The 20,280-nt window shown below is 36.0% G+C and overlaps 1 protein-coding gene across 1 annotated transcript; it reads left to right on the top strand.

Moving 5' to 3' along the window:
* The first annotated feature begins 2,037 nt into the window (after positions 1–2,037).
* Positions 2,038–19,466, top strand: SPACA1 (sperm acrosome associated 1). Its single transcript, XM_007076922.2, has 7 exons — positions 2,038–2,344; positions 8,023–8,079; positions 11,702–11,803; positions 12,571–12,677; positions 13,325–13,460; positions 18,574–18,694; positions 19,222–19,466. The coding sequence occupies exons 1-7, from the start codon at positions 2,131–2,133 to the stop codon at positions 19,376–19,378; spliced, it is 894 nt and encodes a 297-aa protein (XP_007076984.1). The 5' UTR covers positions 2,038–2,130; the 3' UTR covers positions 19,379–19,466.
* Positions 19,467–20,280: the final 814 nt, after the last annotated feature.

Below are 20,280 nucleotides of genomic sequence, written 5' to 3' on the forward strand. Positions count from 1 at the left end.
GAACCGTCTATTCATCAATATTCTCTTACTACCACATTGTAGCTATTAGGTCTAATCAAACTTGGAATAACAAGATAAAAACATTTCAACCCTAATTTGTTTTCATTGAACATTGCTTGAACTCTTGACTCTCTATTACCCCACTGAATGCTTTTCCATTGTTAACTTTAAATTATATGAATCACTAAGCACCCAGTGAGCATTCAGGAGATATGGTTGTGAGAGCCTGCTTTACAAATAATTTGCGGGATGATCTTATGTGAGGCATTTACTAGAAAGCCAGTTCTTAATCTCCTCACTGAAAAATGAAGGGATTGGAGTATTACATGATTTCTAAACTTTTGATTACAAAGTCTATGTTTCTGTTCTTAAAGAAGCCTAAATTAATTAAAGCAGACTTGTTGAAATTAACACTGTTGCATCCACACGATTCCTGAAACAGAATGCTATGGGCACCAGTGACAGTCACAACAAAGTTTATTGCAATGAAAGACAAGGCTGACTGATCGGGACCAACACACTTGACCAGAGTGCGGCCTCGAACATCCTGGGTACAGAGTTTTATAGCCGACCACATCATCTTATCATCACCTGGGAACAAAGAAATAGTTCCCAGATGGGGGTGGAAACAGTTCAGACCTTCTTCGGTTAAGCCGCAACCAGCTGACGACCTTGACCCTGCCTCTGGCCCACTTTTTCAAAGTTCTCAACATGCCCTTGGCCAGATCCAATCAAACACCAATCCAGTTGATTTCTCTTGAACTTTTGTTCCCTTGATTGATAGGACAAGGCTGTTATCTCTTAACCTACAGTGTCAAAACAAAGCTGTTATTTCCCAAGGCTACAGGTTAGCCCTACACTACAATTTAACCCTTACAACACCATCATGGAAGGAATTTAATGGGATTTCATTTATTTCTATGATATAATTGGGCATATTGACACTGAATACCATTAAGAGGGCAATGGGGAGTTATACTTATATCTAAGGTTTTTTGATTCAAGTGGCAATGCCATGGATTCTTGCTTCCAGTCTGATTCAACCTTAGAAAAAGGCGGGATTTCTTTTTTGGTAAAAGAATTGATTCTTGGGTTAAATCAATGTGTGGATTAATGGATTATTGTCAGAGAATGGCCTCTTAGTGCTTTATTCTTAGCTTGTTGCCCCTTTTAACATTTTTGTTACTGATCTGAAAGAGACATATTTTCCAAATCAAACTTGGGAGAACTATCTAATATGTTAGACGACAGATTCAGAGTTGAAAAAAATCTCAATGAGGCTTAAAACACAGGCCCAAAGCAAGAAGACAGAAATTAACAGGAACAAAGGTTACGTTCTAGATTTGGTTACAAAAACATCATCTATCTAAATATTGAACGTGGTAGAAGAAGCTTGGCAACAGACGCACCCTCCCCTTTTCCTTTCTCTCTCCCTACCGCCTAATCTAGCGTAAAGAAGCCCTACGGGGAATTGGGGAATTGATGGCACAGCACAAAATCTTAAAAACTAAACAACACTCGAGTGTATTGTTAACAAAAGATTTCAGAGCCAAGAAGGGGGGTCCTATATCCTCTGCAGATCAAGCCTCACCTGCAGATATGGATCTGGTTTGCGGCACCATACTTAATGAGGTTATGACAAATCCTTCTTGATACATGCTGAGTAGGATATCCTGTACAAGGAATCTGGATCCAAGTCACATGAAGAGTGCTTCGTGGGTCTAGGGATATGGTTTGGAGAAGAGTAAGCGTAGGAAGGACGAACGTGTTTCGGAAGAGACAAGGGTGAGCAAGCAAGACCAGAGGGAAAAGCTGGCGGGTTGCTTAGTAACTGAGGAAATGAGCGCAGCTCCTGCCACCGCCTGCGCACCTGCAACGCCGGAAAGCGAGCCGCGCGGCCTAAGCCCAGTCGGAAGTGCCGGGTGAGGCGCTACAGGCGGCCTCGCGCGCGTTCCAAGGGCGCCAGGAGCCCGGGAGGCGTTCCGCTTGCCGGTGACGAGCCGTGACGCCTCAATGGTTACCTGGCGCGGCGCGGAGCTTCGGAGTCTGGCGGCTCCTCTCTTCGACGCACCTCTTGTCGGGAGCGGGCGGCTGCGACTGTGTCTTGGTCGGCCGTCGGGGCCGAGAACCATGAGCCCCGGGGGCGCGGGCTGCTCCAACGGGCTGCTGCTGACCGTGGGTTGGCTTCTCCTGGCGGGCCTCCGGTCCGCGTGTGGGACGAACGTCACTGCCGTCCAGGATCCCAGCTTGGCCCCCGAGGGCGAGGGCGAGAATGAGGGCGAGGAGGAGGCCGAGAACGAGGCCGAGGCTGAGAGCGAGGCCCAAACTCTGCCAGAGGAGGATGGTGAGGGCGGGAGGCTCCTTAACGTGGATCAGCCGAAGGCAAAGCCCTGCTTTCTGTCTGAGGACAATGCGAATTATTATCCCTGTTAGCATCTGTAGAGCTCAATTGCAAACAGCCTGAATTTATACTTTTTTTCATATGCCTATTGGCCTTGAAGAGACTGTGCCAAGAAAAACAAGCACATTATAGAAATTGTTATATGTGCTTTTTGTTGTTGTTGTTAAGGATTAGGAGTAGGAAGTAGCCTCTCACCAACAGGAATTATTTTGACTCCTTGTAGTTCTATGTCTTTCCCATTTTATTTTTTTTAATTTTTTTGAGGTTCCAAATTACTTTGAGGTTGTACTACTTTCCACATTTGATCTTTAGGTTGGAACTCATTGGAATTAAGAATCCCCCTCACTGTGACACATCTTAGACCAAAATGCTGACAAAACTGCCCAGAAGCCCCTTGCCAGCTTCATGCAGCTCCACCTTTGAGCACCTCTGTAGCCTGGTGATATGATATTTGTACATTCCACTTCTATCCACAATGGAATGGTAGTAGTAGGAAACACCTATTAAGGATCCAACTAGTGGTTTTGTTGGATAATACCTGTTAGCCAAGGGGGAATGAGTCTGTGCTTGTTTCGTAAATTTGCCTCATTCTGCTGGGTCATTAAGCAATAAAACTTGACAAGCCATTAAATATGTTTTATTGGTTAGTAACACATTCTGGTTGGTAGAAAACCAGTTGCAGATTTGCAGCTCAAGGAGACTGATTCCCTTACCCCATAAATGACCTGGCTGAGATTCTTTTAATTTCCTTGGCAGTCTCACATCTCCTAGACATACAGAATAGGTGCTGTATTTATTAGCCTTTCTTTTATTTCCTGATGACATAGTGACCCTCAGCGACAGAAAGAAATTGACTATCTGAGGTTAATGGTGAGATGTAGGTTTGTATTGCCTTGATAACATTACAGGGAGTTTGGCGAGGTCCTTGACTTTGGAAGTGTGAAAGAGACTAGGCGAGAAAACATGTTTTAAGGCAGAATCGCTGTTGCTTCACTCTAGTTTTAAAAATAATTAACAATTTTAGTATTAAACTGTTCAAGGGATAGTTCTACCTGTAATGTGCTAAATAGAGTTTAGGCTAAATCCAGACAATGAAGTTATAATGTCTTAGATACAAATTCAAATGTAGGCAAGGTATTTATTCTCTCACTGTCTCAGTTTTGTCATCTGTGAACTTTAGGGGGTCTACCTTTTGGAATTTTATATGTACAATTTCATGTGTAGTTGTTTTTTCCTGGGAAGAGTGAGAATCCAGAACCATAACTAATTGGAAGTGTCTAAGATTGGAAATTTTCTAGAGCCATTATTAAAATTTGACAAAGCCCCTCAACCCTCCATGGACCAGTAAAAGCAGTCATCACTATTTGCTATCCAGTTCACTTTTTTTTAGATTTTAAAGCATTTTACAAGTAATTTACAAGAATAAAGGGTTAATGAAGCAACTTAAATGAAATTTTAATAAGAATGTAAATATGGAAAACTACAAATTTTTATTCCATATTTCCTGGTTTTGAAGATGTATATACCCTAGATGGGCAAGGCACTTTGAATGCAACTAAATGCTCATTAACTGTTATGTATGAATCTGGAATGTATCCATCTTATAAATACTGATTCCAGATTTCAAGTACATCTCTAATAGATTCTAGTTTATTCCTTTGGTTCTTTTTGCACTTGCATTGTCAAAACACAATACTTTTGAAAACTACGAAGCCACATATTTTGTTGATGAAAAGACCGCCATGTCCTTTGCTCCCTAATTGCAAAATATTTTCATTTTAGATTTATAAATACCAATTAGATGATTGACCCAATGAATTTTATTCATTTCTACATCATCTATTTTCTCTTAGTTACCTTTGTATACATACCTGCCATCATGATCTGTCCATTTACAAACCTTATCAAGTAAATTTTGGGGTATAAGGAGCTTTGAAAAGAAAAGAATATTGTCCATATCCTTTTAGCAAAATAGTATGGTCCAGTTTATTTTCACAAAACATTTCAGGATCAAGTCTTTCCTGTTGAAAGACTAACTGAATGAAAATACTATATATCCTTTTCATCTTTAGATGAAATTTAGAAATGTAATACTCATTAATCCATTGACTCTTGAGTTATAGAAAATTCATCTAGGATATTTAAGTTATCTCTCCTTTTGCTTATGCAATCAATTTCACCAGCATCCTTAGCATTTAAGGTGCTGCTCTCTATCTCTATGTTCATCTTCCGATTCATCCAACAATTGTGAAATGTTTCTCTCTGTCAATTTTCTTCTCCTTTTATGGACCAAAAACCAAAAAACAAAATTCAAAAACCTCAACTATATTCAATGAAAGGTGAAAATGGACTAGAAGAAAGGTGCATCTAGAGTTCTTTTATATCTTTCTGAAAGATGATGCAATTTTTTGGACAAAGAAATAAAACAAAGGATGATATAATGGTTATGATTTATTTTACAGCCACATCATCTTTCTAGGCAATTCCAACCACTCTTCCATTTTGTTGTCTTAGTCTTTAAAAAAAAAAAAACACAGCTAGGAATGATCAATAAGTAATAATGAAATCAATCATTACAGATGATGAAATAACAAAATGTTTAAAAATACAGGAAAAATTACTAAGATATTATGTTAGATTTATACTCATACCCCTTATGCCCCCCATACCTTTTATACCTTTTATAAACATAATGGTATACCTATGCCTAAACCCTTAGATTTATAGTTATCCTATACTTATAAGCTTACATTCATAAAAGAACCAAGAACAGACCTACATAATAATTGCAAAATAAAAAAAAAATAATTGCAAAATAGAATGAGTTTCATTCTACAAAATAAGTTTTATCCTATATAAATATAACTGTACTTTCTCTTTTTCTTTGGAACACCTCTAAGAAAGAATAAAAGTTATGAAATATCAACCTTACATATAAACTCTTAAAAAAGAAACTCAAAAGTTAAAATTGGATTCTGATGGTATATACCAACAGTTAAAGTGTGATGAGAATTGAAGAAAACATTCCAGGATTTGCCAGAACAAAAAAGATGAGGATCATTATCTACATCATGGTGGATGCCAGGCTTTTATTAGTAAAGTCTAAAACCCAGTAGATTTTTAAGGAAGACTCATCACATTCTTGACTCCTATTGAAGTTACTATTGAAATTTCTACTCATTTTCACCTGTTCTTCTATCAAGTTAAGACAGCCTATTAGTATTTTGGGGACAGTTAGCTTTCGGCTCTATATGTAAGACTTTTATTTCTCTTAAGGTTTCATTTTGTTAGACTTGCCTGGTATTCCAACCTGTCATTTTTAGAGCTAGATTTATTTTCAAACATATTTGCTATCTTTTCTAGTTTTTCAGAATCTCTGGATTCAGTCAGCAGGATACCAATATTTTCCAAGTCAGTAATAAAAATATTAAACAGGACAGAGTCCTGTGACACATCATTCCTTACAAATTGGCACCAAGCAATTACTTAGCATCAGTGGATATTACTGTTTAGCAAGTTACACATAAAAAGTTTACTGACATTCAGACTGTATTTTTCCTTTTTACTCATAGATATATAACAGGAAATTTTGACAAATATCACACTGAAGTCCAGGTACATGTAATTTCTGTGACTCACCAGTATAGGATTCCCATCAAAAATGAAAGTTGGGGGCACCTGGGTGGCTCAGTTGGTTAAGCGTCCAACTTTGGCTCAGGTCATGATCTCGTAGTTTGTGAGTTCAAGCCCCACATTGGGCTCCATGCTGACAGCTCAGAGCCTGGAGCCTACTTTGGATTCTGTATCTCCCTCTCTCTCTCTCTGCCCCTCCCCTGCTCATGCTTGCTCATTCTCTCTTTCTCTCTCTCTCAAAAATGAATAAACTTTAAAAAAATTAAAAAAAAAAACCTCTGATATTGAGGTGTGCCTGGGTGGCTCAGTCAGTTGAGCATCTGACTCTTGATTTCAGCTCAGGTCATGATCCCAGGGTCATGGGGTTGGGCTCCATGCTGAGTGTGGAGTCTGATTAAGGTTCTCTCTCTCCTCTCTCCTCTCTCTCTCTCTCTCTCTCTCTCTCTCTCTCTCTCTCTCTCTCCCCCTCTGTCCCCTCTGCCTCACCCACACTCATTCTCTCTTTCTCAAAAAATAAAATAAAAAGAAAGTCATTGAATGACCTAATGGGCAATCAAAGCCAAAAGGGACTTTAGAGATCATCTGATTAAATCCAGTCTTTTTCTGGAGTTAGGAGATCTTAAGTAACTTTCCCAAAGTTGCATAGGTAGTGAATAGTGGGGCTGATTAATAGTTTTTTCTAATGGTTTTTTAAAAGAAGTTGTATTTAAAAGCTAATACTCATCCTCCTAACTATGTTTTCTATGTTCAAGATTTGTCTTTTAATTTATATCTCATAATGTGCCAGCAGAAAGTATCCAAGCATTTCAAGCAAAAATGTCATTTCAAAATTGATCATGATAGGCCAAATAATTTAACAAAGTCAATATTAATTTACTTAACATGTATACACCAACAGCATACTATTATTCAGTATATTTGGTGCTTGTAAGTATAGAATAACAGTGTTTATGAATGTATTGTCTTACAGTAATCAAAATAGGAAAAACTGTGATGTGCACTGACTGTGAATGAAGTTATGCTATCTTAAGCATGTTTGCAGCAGTAAATAAGTTACAGAATGTTTTCACATATGTTATCTCATTTAATTCTTACAATAATCAAATAAGATAGATTTTCCTTTTCAGATTTTTGCAGAAGAGTTAAGTAGGCCTGACAGAGTTTTAAGTAATTTGATCAAACTCAGATGATTAGTGGTAGAAGAAGCAATGTGGACCCCAATTCCAATGCACTTTCCCATGTAATACTGTTAATTTAGGATGCAATGCTTTAAAAAAAATTCTAACCCCTCATGTAATATTTTTTATATTGAGATATTAGTTCTAATCTGCTGTGAAGAATTGGCTGGTGGAAATCATGCCAGATTAGAAACAGAGAAATGTGATTTGAAAGCAATAATATTTAACTACTCAAACACATGTATATTCATAAATTATCCTGATAAATAAAGTGTTGGGATAAATTCTTGGGCATAATCTATCATCTTAACTTAAGAATGTATAGAACCAACCTATAACAGAGATTTTAATGAACATTTGGGATAAAGACTTATTTTTGGATGGAAATGATGCACTCATAATTTTTTTTTGGAAAATAGAGAATAGAAAAAATCGGGCCTTACAGTTGGTAGGCTTTTGTTTTGTTTTGTTTTTCTGACCTATAGAACTTTAACTCACCATGTATTAAGTTGATGAAAAAACATTATTTTTAGTTTATGTAAGAGTTTAAATATAGACCTTCTTTGCAAGGTATTTCCTAATTTAATTCATTACTTTCATGATTTAGGCTTCTTTTGATTTAAGCAATAATAGAAGATGTACTAGGAATGACATTACTTTTCTGATTTAAAAAGTTAAAAAACTTTTTTTTGATTAATGTTAAAAACTATCTGCTTCCCATGAATGCTTGTATCCTTCACCCTCAAGTAGTTTTTCACTTAAAAAAGTTTTTACATGATTAAATAATGTATCTTTGCACTTTATATTTAGTTTCAAATAATACAGCAGTCAAAGAAGTAGAATTTGGGATGTGCACCGTTACATGTGGTAAGTAGCATAGAGCAGATAAATCAACAATATTATAATTTGGCGGGAAGGAATGGTAAAAGCTGTTGACAATTTTTATTTGTAATTTGTGTGCCCTTATTTATCTCTTAAACTATAATTTGCACACAAAGCTCAAAAGGTAAGATATTGTCAGTTCATAACCCCTAAGTCTTATTTTAAGCCGGCTCCCTATATTTTTTTGGCACTTAAACTGCCTTCACTAAGTAAAAGTTTATCTCACAGATGTTCAGAAGATGAAGATCTTCCGATGCATCTCACAGATGTCTTCCCACACACTGCGTGGCAAATCTATCAAGAAATTTGTGTATTTGTAATACTCTATTATAAATTCTACATTTCTCCAATACATATGTTATGTCTTGGGGAAAAGAGGTATTAGCTTGGGGGGAAGATAATATTCACAAACTATGACTTTTTTCCATCATTCCATGAATAGAAATTGGACATAATATCTCTCATATGGGGGTGGGATTAAGGGTACATGTGCTATAATAGACCAGTGTTTCTCAAACTTAAGTGTCCACCCTAAGTGCCTGCAGAGCTTGTTAAAACCCAGGCTGCTGGGCCTACCCTGAGTTCCTAACTCACTTGGTCTTTGGAGGAGCCTAAGAATTTGTATTTCTAAACAAGTTTACAAATAAAGCTGATGCTGCTGGTTAAAAGACCATCTTTTAACAACCACTTTGAGAACCACTATAGACAGACTAGCATGCTGAGAAGACAATAGATAACTCACAATGAAATTCCGTTTATTCTAAATTAGAACCTGTCTTGCAAAAAGGATAGTGATGGGGGGGAAAGACAAAAACCAAAGGGTAAGAAGACAGCAATCCATGCAGATGTAGAGCAGAATTGCTTTTTAAACTACACCTGAATTATTTATATTTAAGATAATATATTTTAATTGTCACAAAATAAACCTAACATAAAATGTACTATTTTTATCATTTTTAAATGTACGACTTGGTAATCTTAAACATGTTCATATTGTTGTACAATGATTACCACCATCCATCTCCAGAATTTTTTCATCATCCCAAAATGAAAACTCCATACCCATTAAACACGAACTCCCTGCTCTATCCCCTTCCCCCAGCTCCTGACAACCACTGTTCTACCTTCTGCCTCTTAAGATAATTTTAAAACTATTTTTTTTACCTTAACTTCTTACTGGGTCAGAGTCAGAAATGAGAGGAATACACGTAATAAACCTGTGAATATTCATTTGTAATTTATATCTTTATTTTGCTGCTTGCTTGAGAAATTTTCACAGGTAGAGAATTATTTTTAAGACAATTCTAGTAATTTATAGTGTATTACTCTATTATTTAAAGATGTGTTTCAAAAATTGTATATTTGCTCATTCATCAAATCATTTTTTGAATTTTGCCTACTATGTGCCAGGCATTGTTACAGGTGCTGGAATAAAGCAGAGGAAACTCCTTGCCTTCAAGGAGTGTATATTTTAGTAGGGGCAAAGAGAAAAATAATATTCAAACATGTAACATGTCAGATGGTGATAAATTCTAAGGAGAAAGATAAACCATAAAAGGTAATATTTCACATCTAAAATATTTTAAAACATTTTCAAACTTTTTTGGTTTATAACAGAACTATTTAGAGGGGGAAAAAGTGCTTTGGTGATAATTCTATTGAACTCCCAAAACAATATTTTAGCAGTCAAAAAATTTTCTTTTTCTGGAATACCCAGGCAGATTTTTAGGTTTACTTGGACTTACAGAAAATCTCACACCTACACATATCATCGCAATGAACTATATTTGGCTAAATAAATTCCTAATTAAATTTGCTTGGAAAATATTTATGCAGTTCAGAATAAGGCTGTGCATCTAGTGAGGTACCTTTCATAAATTCAAGCAGAGCTATACTGCAACCATTCTCAGGCATCTCTTTTACTCAAAAGAAATCTTTCCTCAAAGAGTATACTTATCATGATGAGCACTGAGTAATGCATAGAATTGTTGAATCACTATATTGTATACCCAAAACTAACATAACACTGTATGTTAACTACACTGGAATTAAAATAAAAACATAATTAAAAAAAAGATCTTTTCTCTCCCAATCTTCATCTCCTTATCTCATGTAGAGTCCTCTCCCTTGCTACTCAAAGTTTGGTCCATAGACTAGCTGCATCAGCATCTCCTGGGAGCTTGTTAGAAACGCAGAATCTCAGAACCTACTCCAGACCTACTGAATCAGAATTTGCATGTTAATAAGATTTCCAGGTGATTGCATGCACTCTAAAGTTTGAGAAGCACTGTTGTAAGTCATCTGTCACTGTTGTAAGTTGACTTCAACTTGCCCTTGAGAATGGGTTTTATGATTAACATCTTTAGAGGCTGAAAGAGGGAATCTGGTAGACAAGGAAATCAAGATGTACTGTTCCTTAGCCTGTGACTACACTGTCTTATCACAGGTCACTTATCCATACAACATGTTTATCATGTCACTGATTGAGCATTTATCATGTTCCTCAATTCTGGCAATGAAAGGCAAACCCAGTGGAGATCTGAGATCTGTTAGTAAAGACTTGATTTCTTGTTGTAAAAAAGTGTGGTAATTCTAAAGAGAGTATCTTACTAGAAATTGAGATTTAATAGTTTCTCCTCCTATATTTAATATAGATTTTACTAATCTAAATATTTAGATTTTACTAAATCTAATTTAGATTTTACTAATCTAAATATTAAAAAGCATCATTTGTTTTTTAAAATGTGATTCTGGCAGGGCACCTGGGTGGTCCATTTCATTAAGCGTCTGACTCTTGATTTCAGCTCAGGTCATGATCTCACAGTTCTTGAGTTCGAGCTCTCTGGTTCTACACTGACAATGTGGAGCCGGCTTGGAATTCTCTCCGCTCCCCCCACCCCCATGGCCTCTCTGCCCCTTCCCCCCTCTCAAAACAAACAAATAAACATTTAAAAAGGAAAAAATATAATGTGATTTTGGGAATGTTCTCTAGAGTTCCAAAATCTCTTCTAAAAGTTCCATGCCAGATGAGCTTGGGAGATCCTGTGTACTACTGTATTTCATCAAATCTAAGACTTTATCAGCAATAAGAAGCATATTTTATGCACCTCTAAAATGGAAAAATGCGGCCAATTTGTCACATGTTGTCAATTCAAAGGTAAATTCTGATTTCAAAAATGTTAAAATGTAAAAATTTTAATTCTTCAATCAGTGAAAGCTTATACACTATAGCACATTAATTTCCTTAGCATATTCAAAGTTCTCCCCAAATTCTGTAAATAAAGAGGACCCTTTAATTTTATTTAATGTATCATTTTCAAATGTCTAATTGTGGAATCCCTTTTCTTATGCTAACAACCAGAGGAACTAGTGTTTCATGTAACTCACTTTGGGAAATGCTGTTTTATGAAATAATTCAAAATGAGGGGCATAAAATAATTCTAAGCATTACCTCCCTGAAGTTAGGAATTTAACTTCTGAAACTAGAAGTCTCAAAAAAAAAAAAAACAAAAAAAAAACCAAAAAAAAAACCAAAAAAGCCTAGGTGGAAAAAGAAAAGAAACTGGAATGAATTTTTCTTAACACTTGCTGGTTTCTTTTACCAAAGGTGTTGGTATTAGAGAAGTTATCCTAACAAATGGATGCCCTGGAGGTGAATCCAAGTGTATTGTACGGGTGGAAGAATGCCGTGGACCAGTAGATTGTGGCTGTGAGTTGGACTCTGTGTTGGGGGGTGGAGACAGAAGGGAAAAGTTTACTGTGGGGAAATAGCCTTAACCTCAGGCTGCCATGAGTGGAAGGAGCTGATCAATACTGAAAGGAAACTTAATAAAACTTAAAATTCCAGTTCTCTAGACAGTAATAGCTCTGAGCACCTTTCCATTTTTGCTTTACATTTTTTCAGTTATGTCTAAAATTTAACGTATATTCTCTGTAATACACTAGAACCTTATTGTACTCAGGGCCTGTGATCAAGGCTGTGCTATAGTGAAATACTTTTGACACTTTGGTCTTGACAAGTGATTGGCATGATTATCAATAGATCGGCAGACTTTAAACTGAGAACTTTGAGGTCTGTTCTATGTCAAATTACACTACTTTGATAGTTCATTACCTCTAGTGGTAATCCTAATCAATAAATGGAATCCCTAACCAATAAATGGAAAGCCACTAGCAGATCTCAAAGTTTAATCTAATAGATCACTAAATTGGTTGCCTTTGCTATATATTCTGCAGAAGGAACAGACAGCTATGGTGTCTCCCACCTGCTTCTTTTAATGACTTTACTTTGCATCCATTATTCCTTCTGCTCTTCTACACTCAAACTCTCAATAATAATTTTGATAACGTCCAGTATATAATTGATTTTAAAAAATTGATTTTATAATTTATGTAGTGGCTTTTAAAAGTAGCCTTTGTATAAAGCAATTTATAATGCCCAATGGTATATATGTATTTAATTTTCCTTGTTTTTAGGGGGTAGACCAATTTCAGAAAGTCTTGACAGTGTTAGAATGGCATGTACTCATATATCTCCTGTAAATCGTTTCAAATATATTTGGAAACTTCTAAGGCCAGAGCAAGTAAGTCATGAATGTATGTAATGTGGTGCTTTCTAGTGAGTGATAAAATTTGTGTCCCAGTGCTTGATGGCTATCAGAAAACTCTCTCTTTAGAAACAGTTTGCAAAAATGAAGTTAAAAATCTTACAACTTTGTTATTACTGAAATTTAAAATTTTTCATTATTAATTGGGGCTAAGTCTTTATATATGTCTTGGGGTCAGCTATTATCAGAACTTAAAAACATCCATTTTATATAAAGTTTTCTATTTTGGAAGCAAATTTTTCATTTGTTTGCCTAGGAGTTGTATCAGGATAATAGTAGCTAACATTAATTGAGGGCTTATTAAGTGTCAGACATACACCAAGTGCTACAATTTCTTTTAACCCACATAACAATCAATCTATGAGGTAATCCTTATCATTACACCCATTTTGCAGATAAATAACTGAGAAGCAGTGGGAAACTTGTCCTGGGTCACATAGGCAGGAAATGGTAAGGTTGGTACTTGATTGTCTGGATTGCCTGACTCTAAAATCCATGTGTATAATTAATTACTGTCCTAGACTGAAAGACAATGACTACTCTTTTGTTATGAGGAGTAAATTGTTTCCTGATCTTAAGTCCACATAAAGAATATTAGGTCTTTTTTTTTCCTTTTTAAATAGCAACCTGTTATCCTTGCAAATGATTCAGCAATCCTGGAAGTACGCAGGGAAGTTCGCCCCTTGGTTTTCGAGTGTGCCACCTTGGATAATAATGAAATAGTAGCATCTATTAAATTCACAGTCTATACAACAAGTGGTAAGTGCCCAGTAATGTTTTTGTTTGCTTATATCAAATTTTAAAAAGCATCAAAATCATCTGGAGGACACCTTGCAACACAGATTGATAACCCTACCCCCAGGGCTTCTGATTCAGTAGATCTTGGGTGGGGCTGGCAGAATAGTTTGCATTTCTAACAAGTTCCCAGGTGCTGCTGGTGCAGAGACAGTAAATCACTGGTTTTTATCATTTAGACTTTCTACAAGGTGATGCTAAATTTCTTTAAGAAAGAATTTTTTTTTTACTATTTATTTATTTTTGAGAGAGAGATAGGCAGAGCACAGCAGGGGAAGGGCAGAGAGAGACAGACACACAGAATCCAAAGAAGGCTTCAGGCTGAGTTGTCAGTACAGAGCCTGACTCGGGGCTTGAACCCACGAACTGCAAGATCATGACCTGAGCTGAAGCTTAACCGACTGAGCCACCCAGGGACCCCAGTGGTGCTTAATTTCTTTTTCACAAAGTAGAGTCAGATGTGTTTCACTTTGAGAAACTGGTGCATTCCTGAACTGTTTCCAAAGAACAGTCCTCTAACTTGAATTATATTATTTTACTTCTATCACAAAAGTGAAAGTGCATACATAGAATTCTCATGGATACACAACAATTTTGGCACAGTAAAATAAATAAAATTAAGAAACGTTATGTCAAAACATGGCTTTTTAAAAATTATTCATTTGAAGAAATTATTTTTTTGATGAAACAATAATGTAGTCCTCAGTTTTTGTCACAAAAGGCAAATCTTGTCCTGAACATAACTTTAAATGTTAGAAACTGTACTTCTCTTGCAAAATTAATCCATGGGCGTATCCTTCCAGTTTAGACTACAATGTCTAATATATCTAATTATTTTCTTTTGTTCAGTTGTTCTTAACTAGTTTTACCATTGTTGTCATTGTTACTGACGGTATGAGGGGGCTTGGTCACAAGGTCTTTTGAGAATCCAATCAAGATTCAAGAGGCTTTTCCCAGAAAAATGCCCACATAAACAAACATGCCAAGAGCTACCTGTTATTTTAAGAGAGTTCATGGATTTCTTGAAGCTATTTCTCAATCCCATGTAAAGAATTTTTGCTGTAGTTTAGAGATACCATACACTGTAGAGATAGCATAACACCGTTTATCAAAATGGAAAAAAGCTAAAATATTTTGGAGATGACTTTTAAAAATAAACTATAACTTTTTTTGATGTGTTTAGTGTCTTTAAAAAAACATTTATGGTGAAAGCTAATAATCTTACTCTTCAGTTGAGATATCAAGTGTTATTAAAAGGATAATTTCAATAAAGTACTAAAAAAAGGCAAGAAAGGGCCAAACCTCATCAAACTAAAACATATCTCAGTAAGTACTAACTAGTTCAGGGTATTTATGGTTTGGGGGCCATTCTCTCTTTTTGTCCCTACAGCCTAATCCTTGTTAAGACCATACCTCTTCCTATGATTAGAAGTCAATATGCATTTGATATTGTGTAAGCTAAGGGCTAGAACACAGACCCCAAAATGTTAGCCCTTAAATGAGACAAAGTTGACTTCTCTCTTGTAGCAAGTAGTCCAGGGCTGATGGGTTAGCTCTGCCATCTCAGGACATGCACTGGTTAAATGACAAAATGTTTTCAGAACACTTTGGTATCAGTTTCTTTTGACAATTGGGAACACCACTGCGATAGACCCTTTTGGCTATTTGGACATTGAACAAATATTTTGTCTATAAATGTATAAATGTCACCACAATATGGCACTGGCTTGAAACAAGTACACAATTGCAATATTGTTAGGGTAAATATGATTTAGTTAATGAAAATTTCCCATCCATTCCCTTTACATCAGATTTTTCACTTCCACAACAGTTGTCTTTATAATCAGACATTGTTATGGATTGAATTGTGTTTCCTTTCTTAAGTCCTAACTCCCAGAACCGCAGAATGTGACTGTATTTGGAAATAGGATCATTGCAGATGTAATTTGTTCAGTTAACATAAGGTCATACATACTAGAATGGAGTGGGCCTTTAATTCACTATGACTGGTATCCTTATAAGAAGAGGGAAATTTGGACACAAATACAGAATGAGAAGGATGAGAATGTCATGTGAAGACACAAAGACACACAGGAAGAAGACAGACATGTGAAAGCAGAGGCAGAGATTAGGGTTATGTTGCCACAAGTCAGGGAACATCTGGGGCCACCAGAAGCAGGAAGAAGAAAGGAAGGATCTGCCCCCAGAGACTTTGGAGGGAGCAAGGCCTTACCAACACCTTGCATTCAGACGTTTAGCCTCTAGAACTTTGAGACAATAAATTTCTGTTTTTAAGTCACCCAGTTTGTGGTACCCTAGAAAACGAATGCAGGCATAAGCTTAGTTTCTCTAAGAAGTTAGAACATCGAAATTCACCTATTTTCATTAAAAAATTTCAATAGGAAACACAGCCCCTTTTTTTTTTTAGGTATAAAAGTAATCAAGATATAAAAATAATCCATGCAAGAAGACTACTGTTGAAATGAAGTATCTAGATACTACCATCAGCATTTTACTATTGATCTATCCATCCTTCTATAAATCCATTGATCCATATTATTTTTTCAATGCATTTCAACATAATTTGCTAATGTCTGCATACTTCCCATAGAAATTTCACTCTCCATCCTCTCTAGGCTAGTATTGCAGGGTAGTGAATAAATGGCAAGGAATTTTGCCGTTTCTTCTTCTCAGGTTTTAATACTAAAAGGTGTCTTTCATTCGAGCTTAAAAAATCTCACTGCCGTCTCTAAATCTAAAATTATCAAAAACAAAAGGATTTTTAAAAATCTAACAATGTTGGAATATCAATATGATGTGATTTCTCTGTCATACTTGAAACTATTTAGTGAGATCACTAATTGAGTTTATACCTCTGACATTAGAAGAAAAGTGAAAAATTGTACTCCTTCATGTTTAAAGAGTAGGAAGAAAATCCAGACAAATAAGCAGCTGAAATTGCCCATACAGGAAACTATTACTGATAGGGTGGTACTTACCAAAATTAAACTATTACAAGATATAAACAGCTTGCACAAATCATTAAACCTCCCTGAACATTGGTTTACTTATCTGTGTAGTTCAGTAGTTGCATTTGGTAATCTCTCTGGTCCTTCTTCACACGAATTCTTTATGGTTCTGTGATTTATGAACTGGGAAGAACCACAAGAAAACTATATAATTGGTAAGGTAAGTAAAATTTGATATAAATTGGCTTTTCACCAATATACAACGTAACAATGTTATAATACATACGGTAGACTGGCTTTGTCTATTTAATAGACTTATTTGCAAGAAGAGCAGAAAGATATGGGAGAGAATGTCTAATTTAAAAGTAGTCTGTGGATATTTGTATAAAAACATAAACCTCTAGCCCTATCTTACAACATTTCTAAAAATTAGAGATATATCGTAGTCCTAAATGTAAACACTAAAGCCATAAATCTTAAAAAAGGAAACATAAGAAAATATCTGCATGATTCAGGAGTAGGCAAGGGTTTCTTAGATATGACTCAGAAAACAATCACCATAAAAGGGAAGATTGATAAATTAAGCTTCATCAAAATTAAAAACTTTAGCTCATTAAAAGAAATCAATCAGTTTGGGTACAATCAGTTTGGGCAAAGATCTTACAGTTTCTTGGAAAAATAAAGTGTACCTCTACTTTATGACCCAGCACTTCCACTCTTAGGTATTTATCCAAGAGAAATGTACATTTGCAGATGACTTGAATAAAAATGTTTGCAGCAGTTTATTTGTAATAGCCTAAAGCTGTAACAGCCTGAATGTCCATCAGTAGGAAAATGAATAGACAAATTGGACTACTACTTGTCAATAAAAAAGAAAAAAAAAAACTATTGATACATGCAGCAGTGTAGGTGAATCTCTAAAACAGGCTGAGTAAAAAAAGCCTTACACTAAGGAATATATAGTGTATGTTTCCATTCCTATAAAGTTCTAGAACAGGCAGAACTAATCTGTAGTGGAAAAGAAAATCAGGACAGTAGTTGCCTCTGGAGGATGGGGCAGGGATTAACTAGGAGGGGCTAAAGGGAGTCTCTGGGGTATAGCAATAGCCTGAGTCTTCATAGGGTTTGAATTATATATGTGTGTTTGCATTTGCCAAAATAAATGTACATTTAAAATCTTTGTGCAATTCGTGGTAGATTTTACCTCAAAAGAAAAATTATAAACAAGTATTGAACTCTAGTTAATGATATGCATGTTGAAGACTTTTGTGGGGAATTGGCAGAAATTAGCAAATTACGTTGAAATACATTGAAAAATTAAGATGGATCAATGGATTTATAGAAGGATGGACAGATGGATAGTAAAATGTTGATGGTATCTAGGTGGTGGGAATACAGGATGTTCACCGTTAAATGCTTTCAACTTTCTGCATGTTTGAAAAGAACATTTCATGTCCATCAACTGATCAATGGATAAATAAGATGTGGTTTATATATACAATGGAATACTACTTGGCAATGAAAAAGAATGAAATCCTGCCATTTGCAGCAATATAGCTGGAACTGGAGGGTATTATGCTAAGTGAAATAAGTCAGTCAGAGAAAGATAGATATCCTATATTTTCATTTATATATAAGTGGAACTTGAGAAACTTAACAGAAGACCATGGGGGAAGGGAGGGAGGAAATAGTTACAAACAGAGAGGGAGGGAGGCAAGGCATAAGAGACTCTTAAATACAGAAAACAAACTGAGGGTGGATGGGGGGTGGTGTAGAGGGGAAAATGGGTGATGGGCGTTGAGGAGGGCACTTGTTGGGTTGAGCACTGGGTGTTGTATGTAAGCAATGAATCACGGGAATCTACCCCCAAAACCAAGAGCACACTGTACACACATGTTAGCCAATTTGACGGTAAGTTATATTAAAAAAGAAAGAAAGAAAGAAAAGGACATTTCAAAGGTGATGAGCAAGCTTACTAATAACTTTCTTTCCACTAATTCTTCCTGTATTTTTCTAAAGTTGTTTTTTAGATATGAAGTTTCCATTTAGATATGTATCTCCTTTTTTATACAGTGGTAATAACCATCAGGTGTGTGTGTTTTCTCTAGAATTGCAAATGAAAAGATCAAGCCGACCAGACACTGATGCAGTCCTAGTTTTTGTGCTGACCATAGGAGTTATTATCTGTATATTTGTGATCTTTGTACTGATATTCATAATTATAAACTGGTAGGTAAAGGGCTCAGCTGAGTCATCACCCTTGCTTGATGTCCTCCTTGTCTGTCCCCACTTCTTGTTTGATGAATCCAAAGCTCTGTCCATAATGCCTCCCATATGTATCTTGAAACAGCCCAACACCCTCTATACCTCCTGCAACTATTCCAGTTCAGGCTAATCTCATGACTTGCTTCCCAGCCACAAAAGAGCTTGAAATGCAATTTTTAGAATTTTATATAGTAATTGCTAAAAAAAGTGTTTTGAATGTGTATGTGTGTTGTCCAGTTGTAGTTCCCACAACTCTCAAACTTGGTTAGTATAAGCTACTAATTCATTTTTTAAAATATTTCTAATACTTACCTGACTTTACACTCTGGTACAGTCTAAGGACTCATCTACTATCACCATGTAATTGATACAACACAAACTAAAAATAAATCATGACTAAGGAGGCACTTCTATATAGAGCAAATTATATAGATCTATTTAGTTTTGGTTTTCATTTCACAAGGGATTTTTGTTTTTGTTTTTTTCTCTAGGGGGGCAGTCAAGTCTTTCTGGGGGGAGAAATCCTCATCAACTGAGATACCGTCTGAGCTGAGCTCAGTGAGATACAAAGATTCAACTTCTCTTGACCAATCACCAACAGAAATACCTGGAACTGAAGATGATGCTTTAAGTGAATGGAATGAATGATATATGGAAGATATATAAGAAACAAAAGGAGATTAGAGCATATCAGATTCATTACTATAAAAATAAAATATATGGTTAAATACTTTAATAATTTTGCAAGTGATTTCCCACAGTCTGAGGGTAATGCAATATGAGAAGGGGCTATTGTAACCAGTGTCTTCATGGTAAAGTTATCAAAAATTATTTTAATTTGGGGGCGCCTGGGTGGCTCAGTTGGTTAGGCGGCCGACTTCGGCTCAGGTCATGATCTCACGGTTTGTGAGTTCAAGCCCCGCGTCGGGCTCTGTGCTGACAGCTCAGAGCCTGGAGCCTGTTTCGGATTCTGTGTCTCCCTCTCTCTGACCTCCCCCGTTCATGCCCTGTCTCTCTCTGTCTCAAAAATAAACGTTAAAAAAAATTTTTTTTTTAATTATTTTAATTTGTTCTCAACGCTTGCCATTTCAGGTAATCACTTGATGACATTTACCTAAAGAGGTGCGCGCGCACACACACACACACACACACAGTATTCTAAACACATTTTTGATCAATTTGGTCACTTCTAAGTGATATGCCTGTTTTGTCCCAAACAAGAAAAATGTCATATAGAAGATGCCTTGCATATTAGACTTTCTTCCTTCTGGGAGCACTGGATTGAACTTCCTAAAGCAAATCATACTTTAGAATTTCTGCAGGGCATATGAATATACAGCATCACTTGTAAAACATGAGATAATAATAATAATAATAACATCAACAACCACCACCTCCACTTAGTAACTATTATGTGCCAAGCATCGCTTAAAGCATTTTACATATATTAAGTAATATAACTATGATTGTATATAGGAAATATGTAAGGAGGAAGTGGGGTGGAACTTGGAGATGGCTGAGTAAATGATACATATTTAACATGCCCTGTA

Source organism: Panthera tigris, chromosome B2 (assembly GCF_018350195.1).
Source record: "Panthera tigris isolate Pti1 chromosome B2, P.tigris_Pti1_mat1.1, whole genome shotgun sequence".
NCBI classification, from domain to species: Eukaryota; Metazoa; Chordata; class Mammalia; order Carnivora; family Felidae; genus Panthera; species Panthera tigris.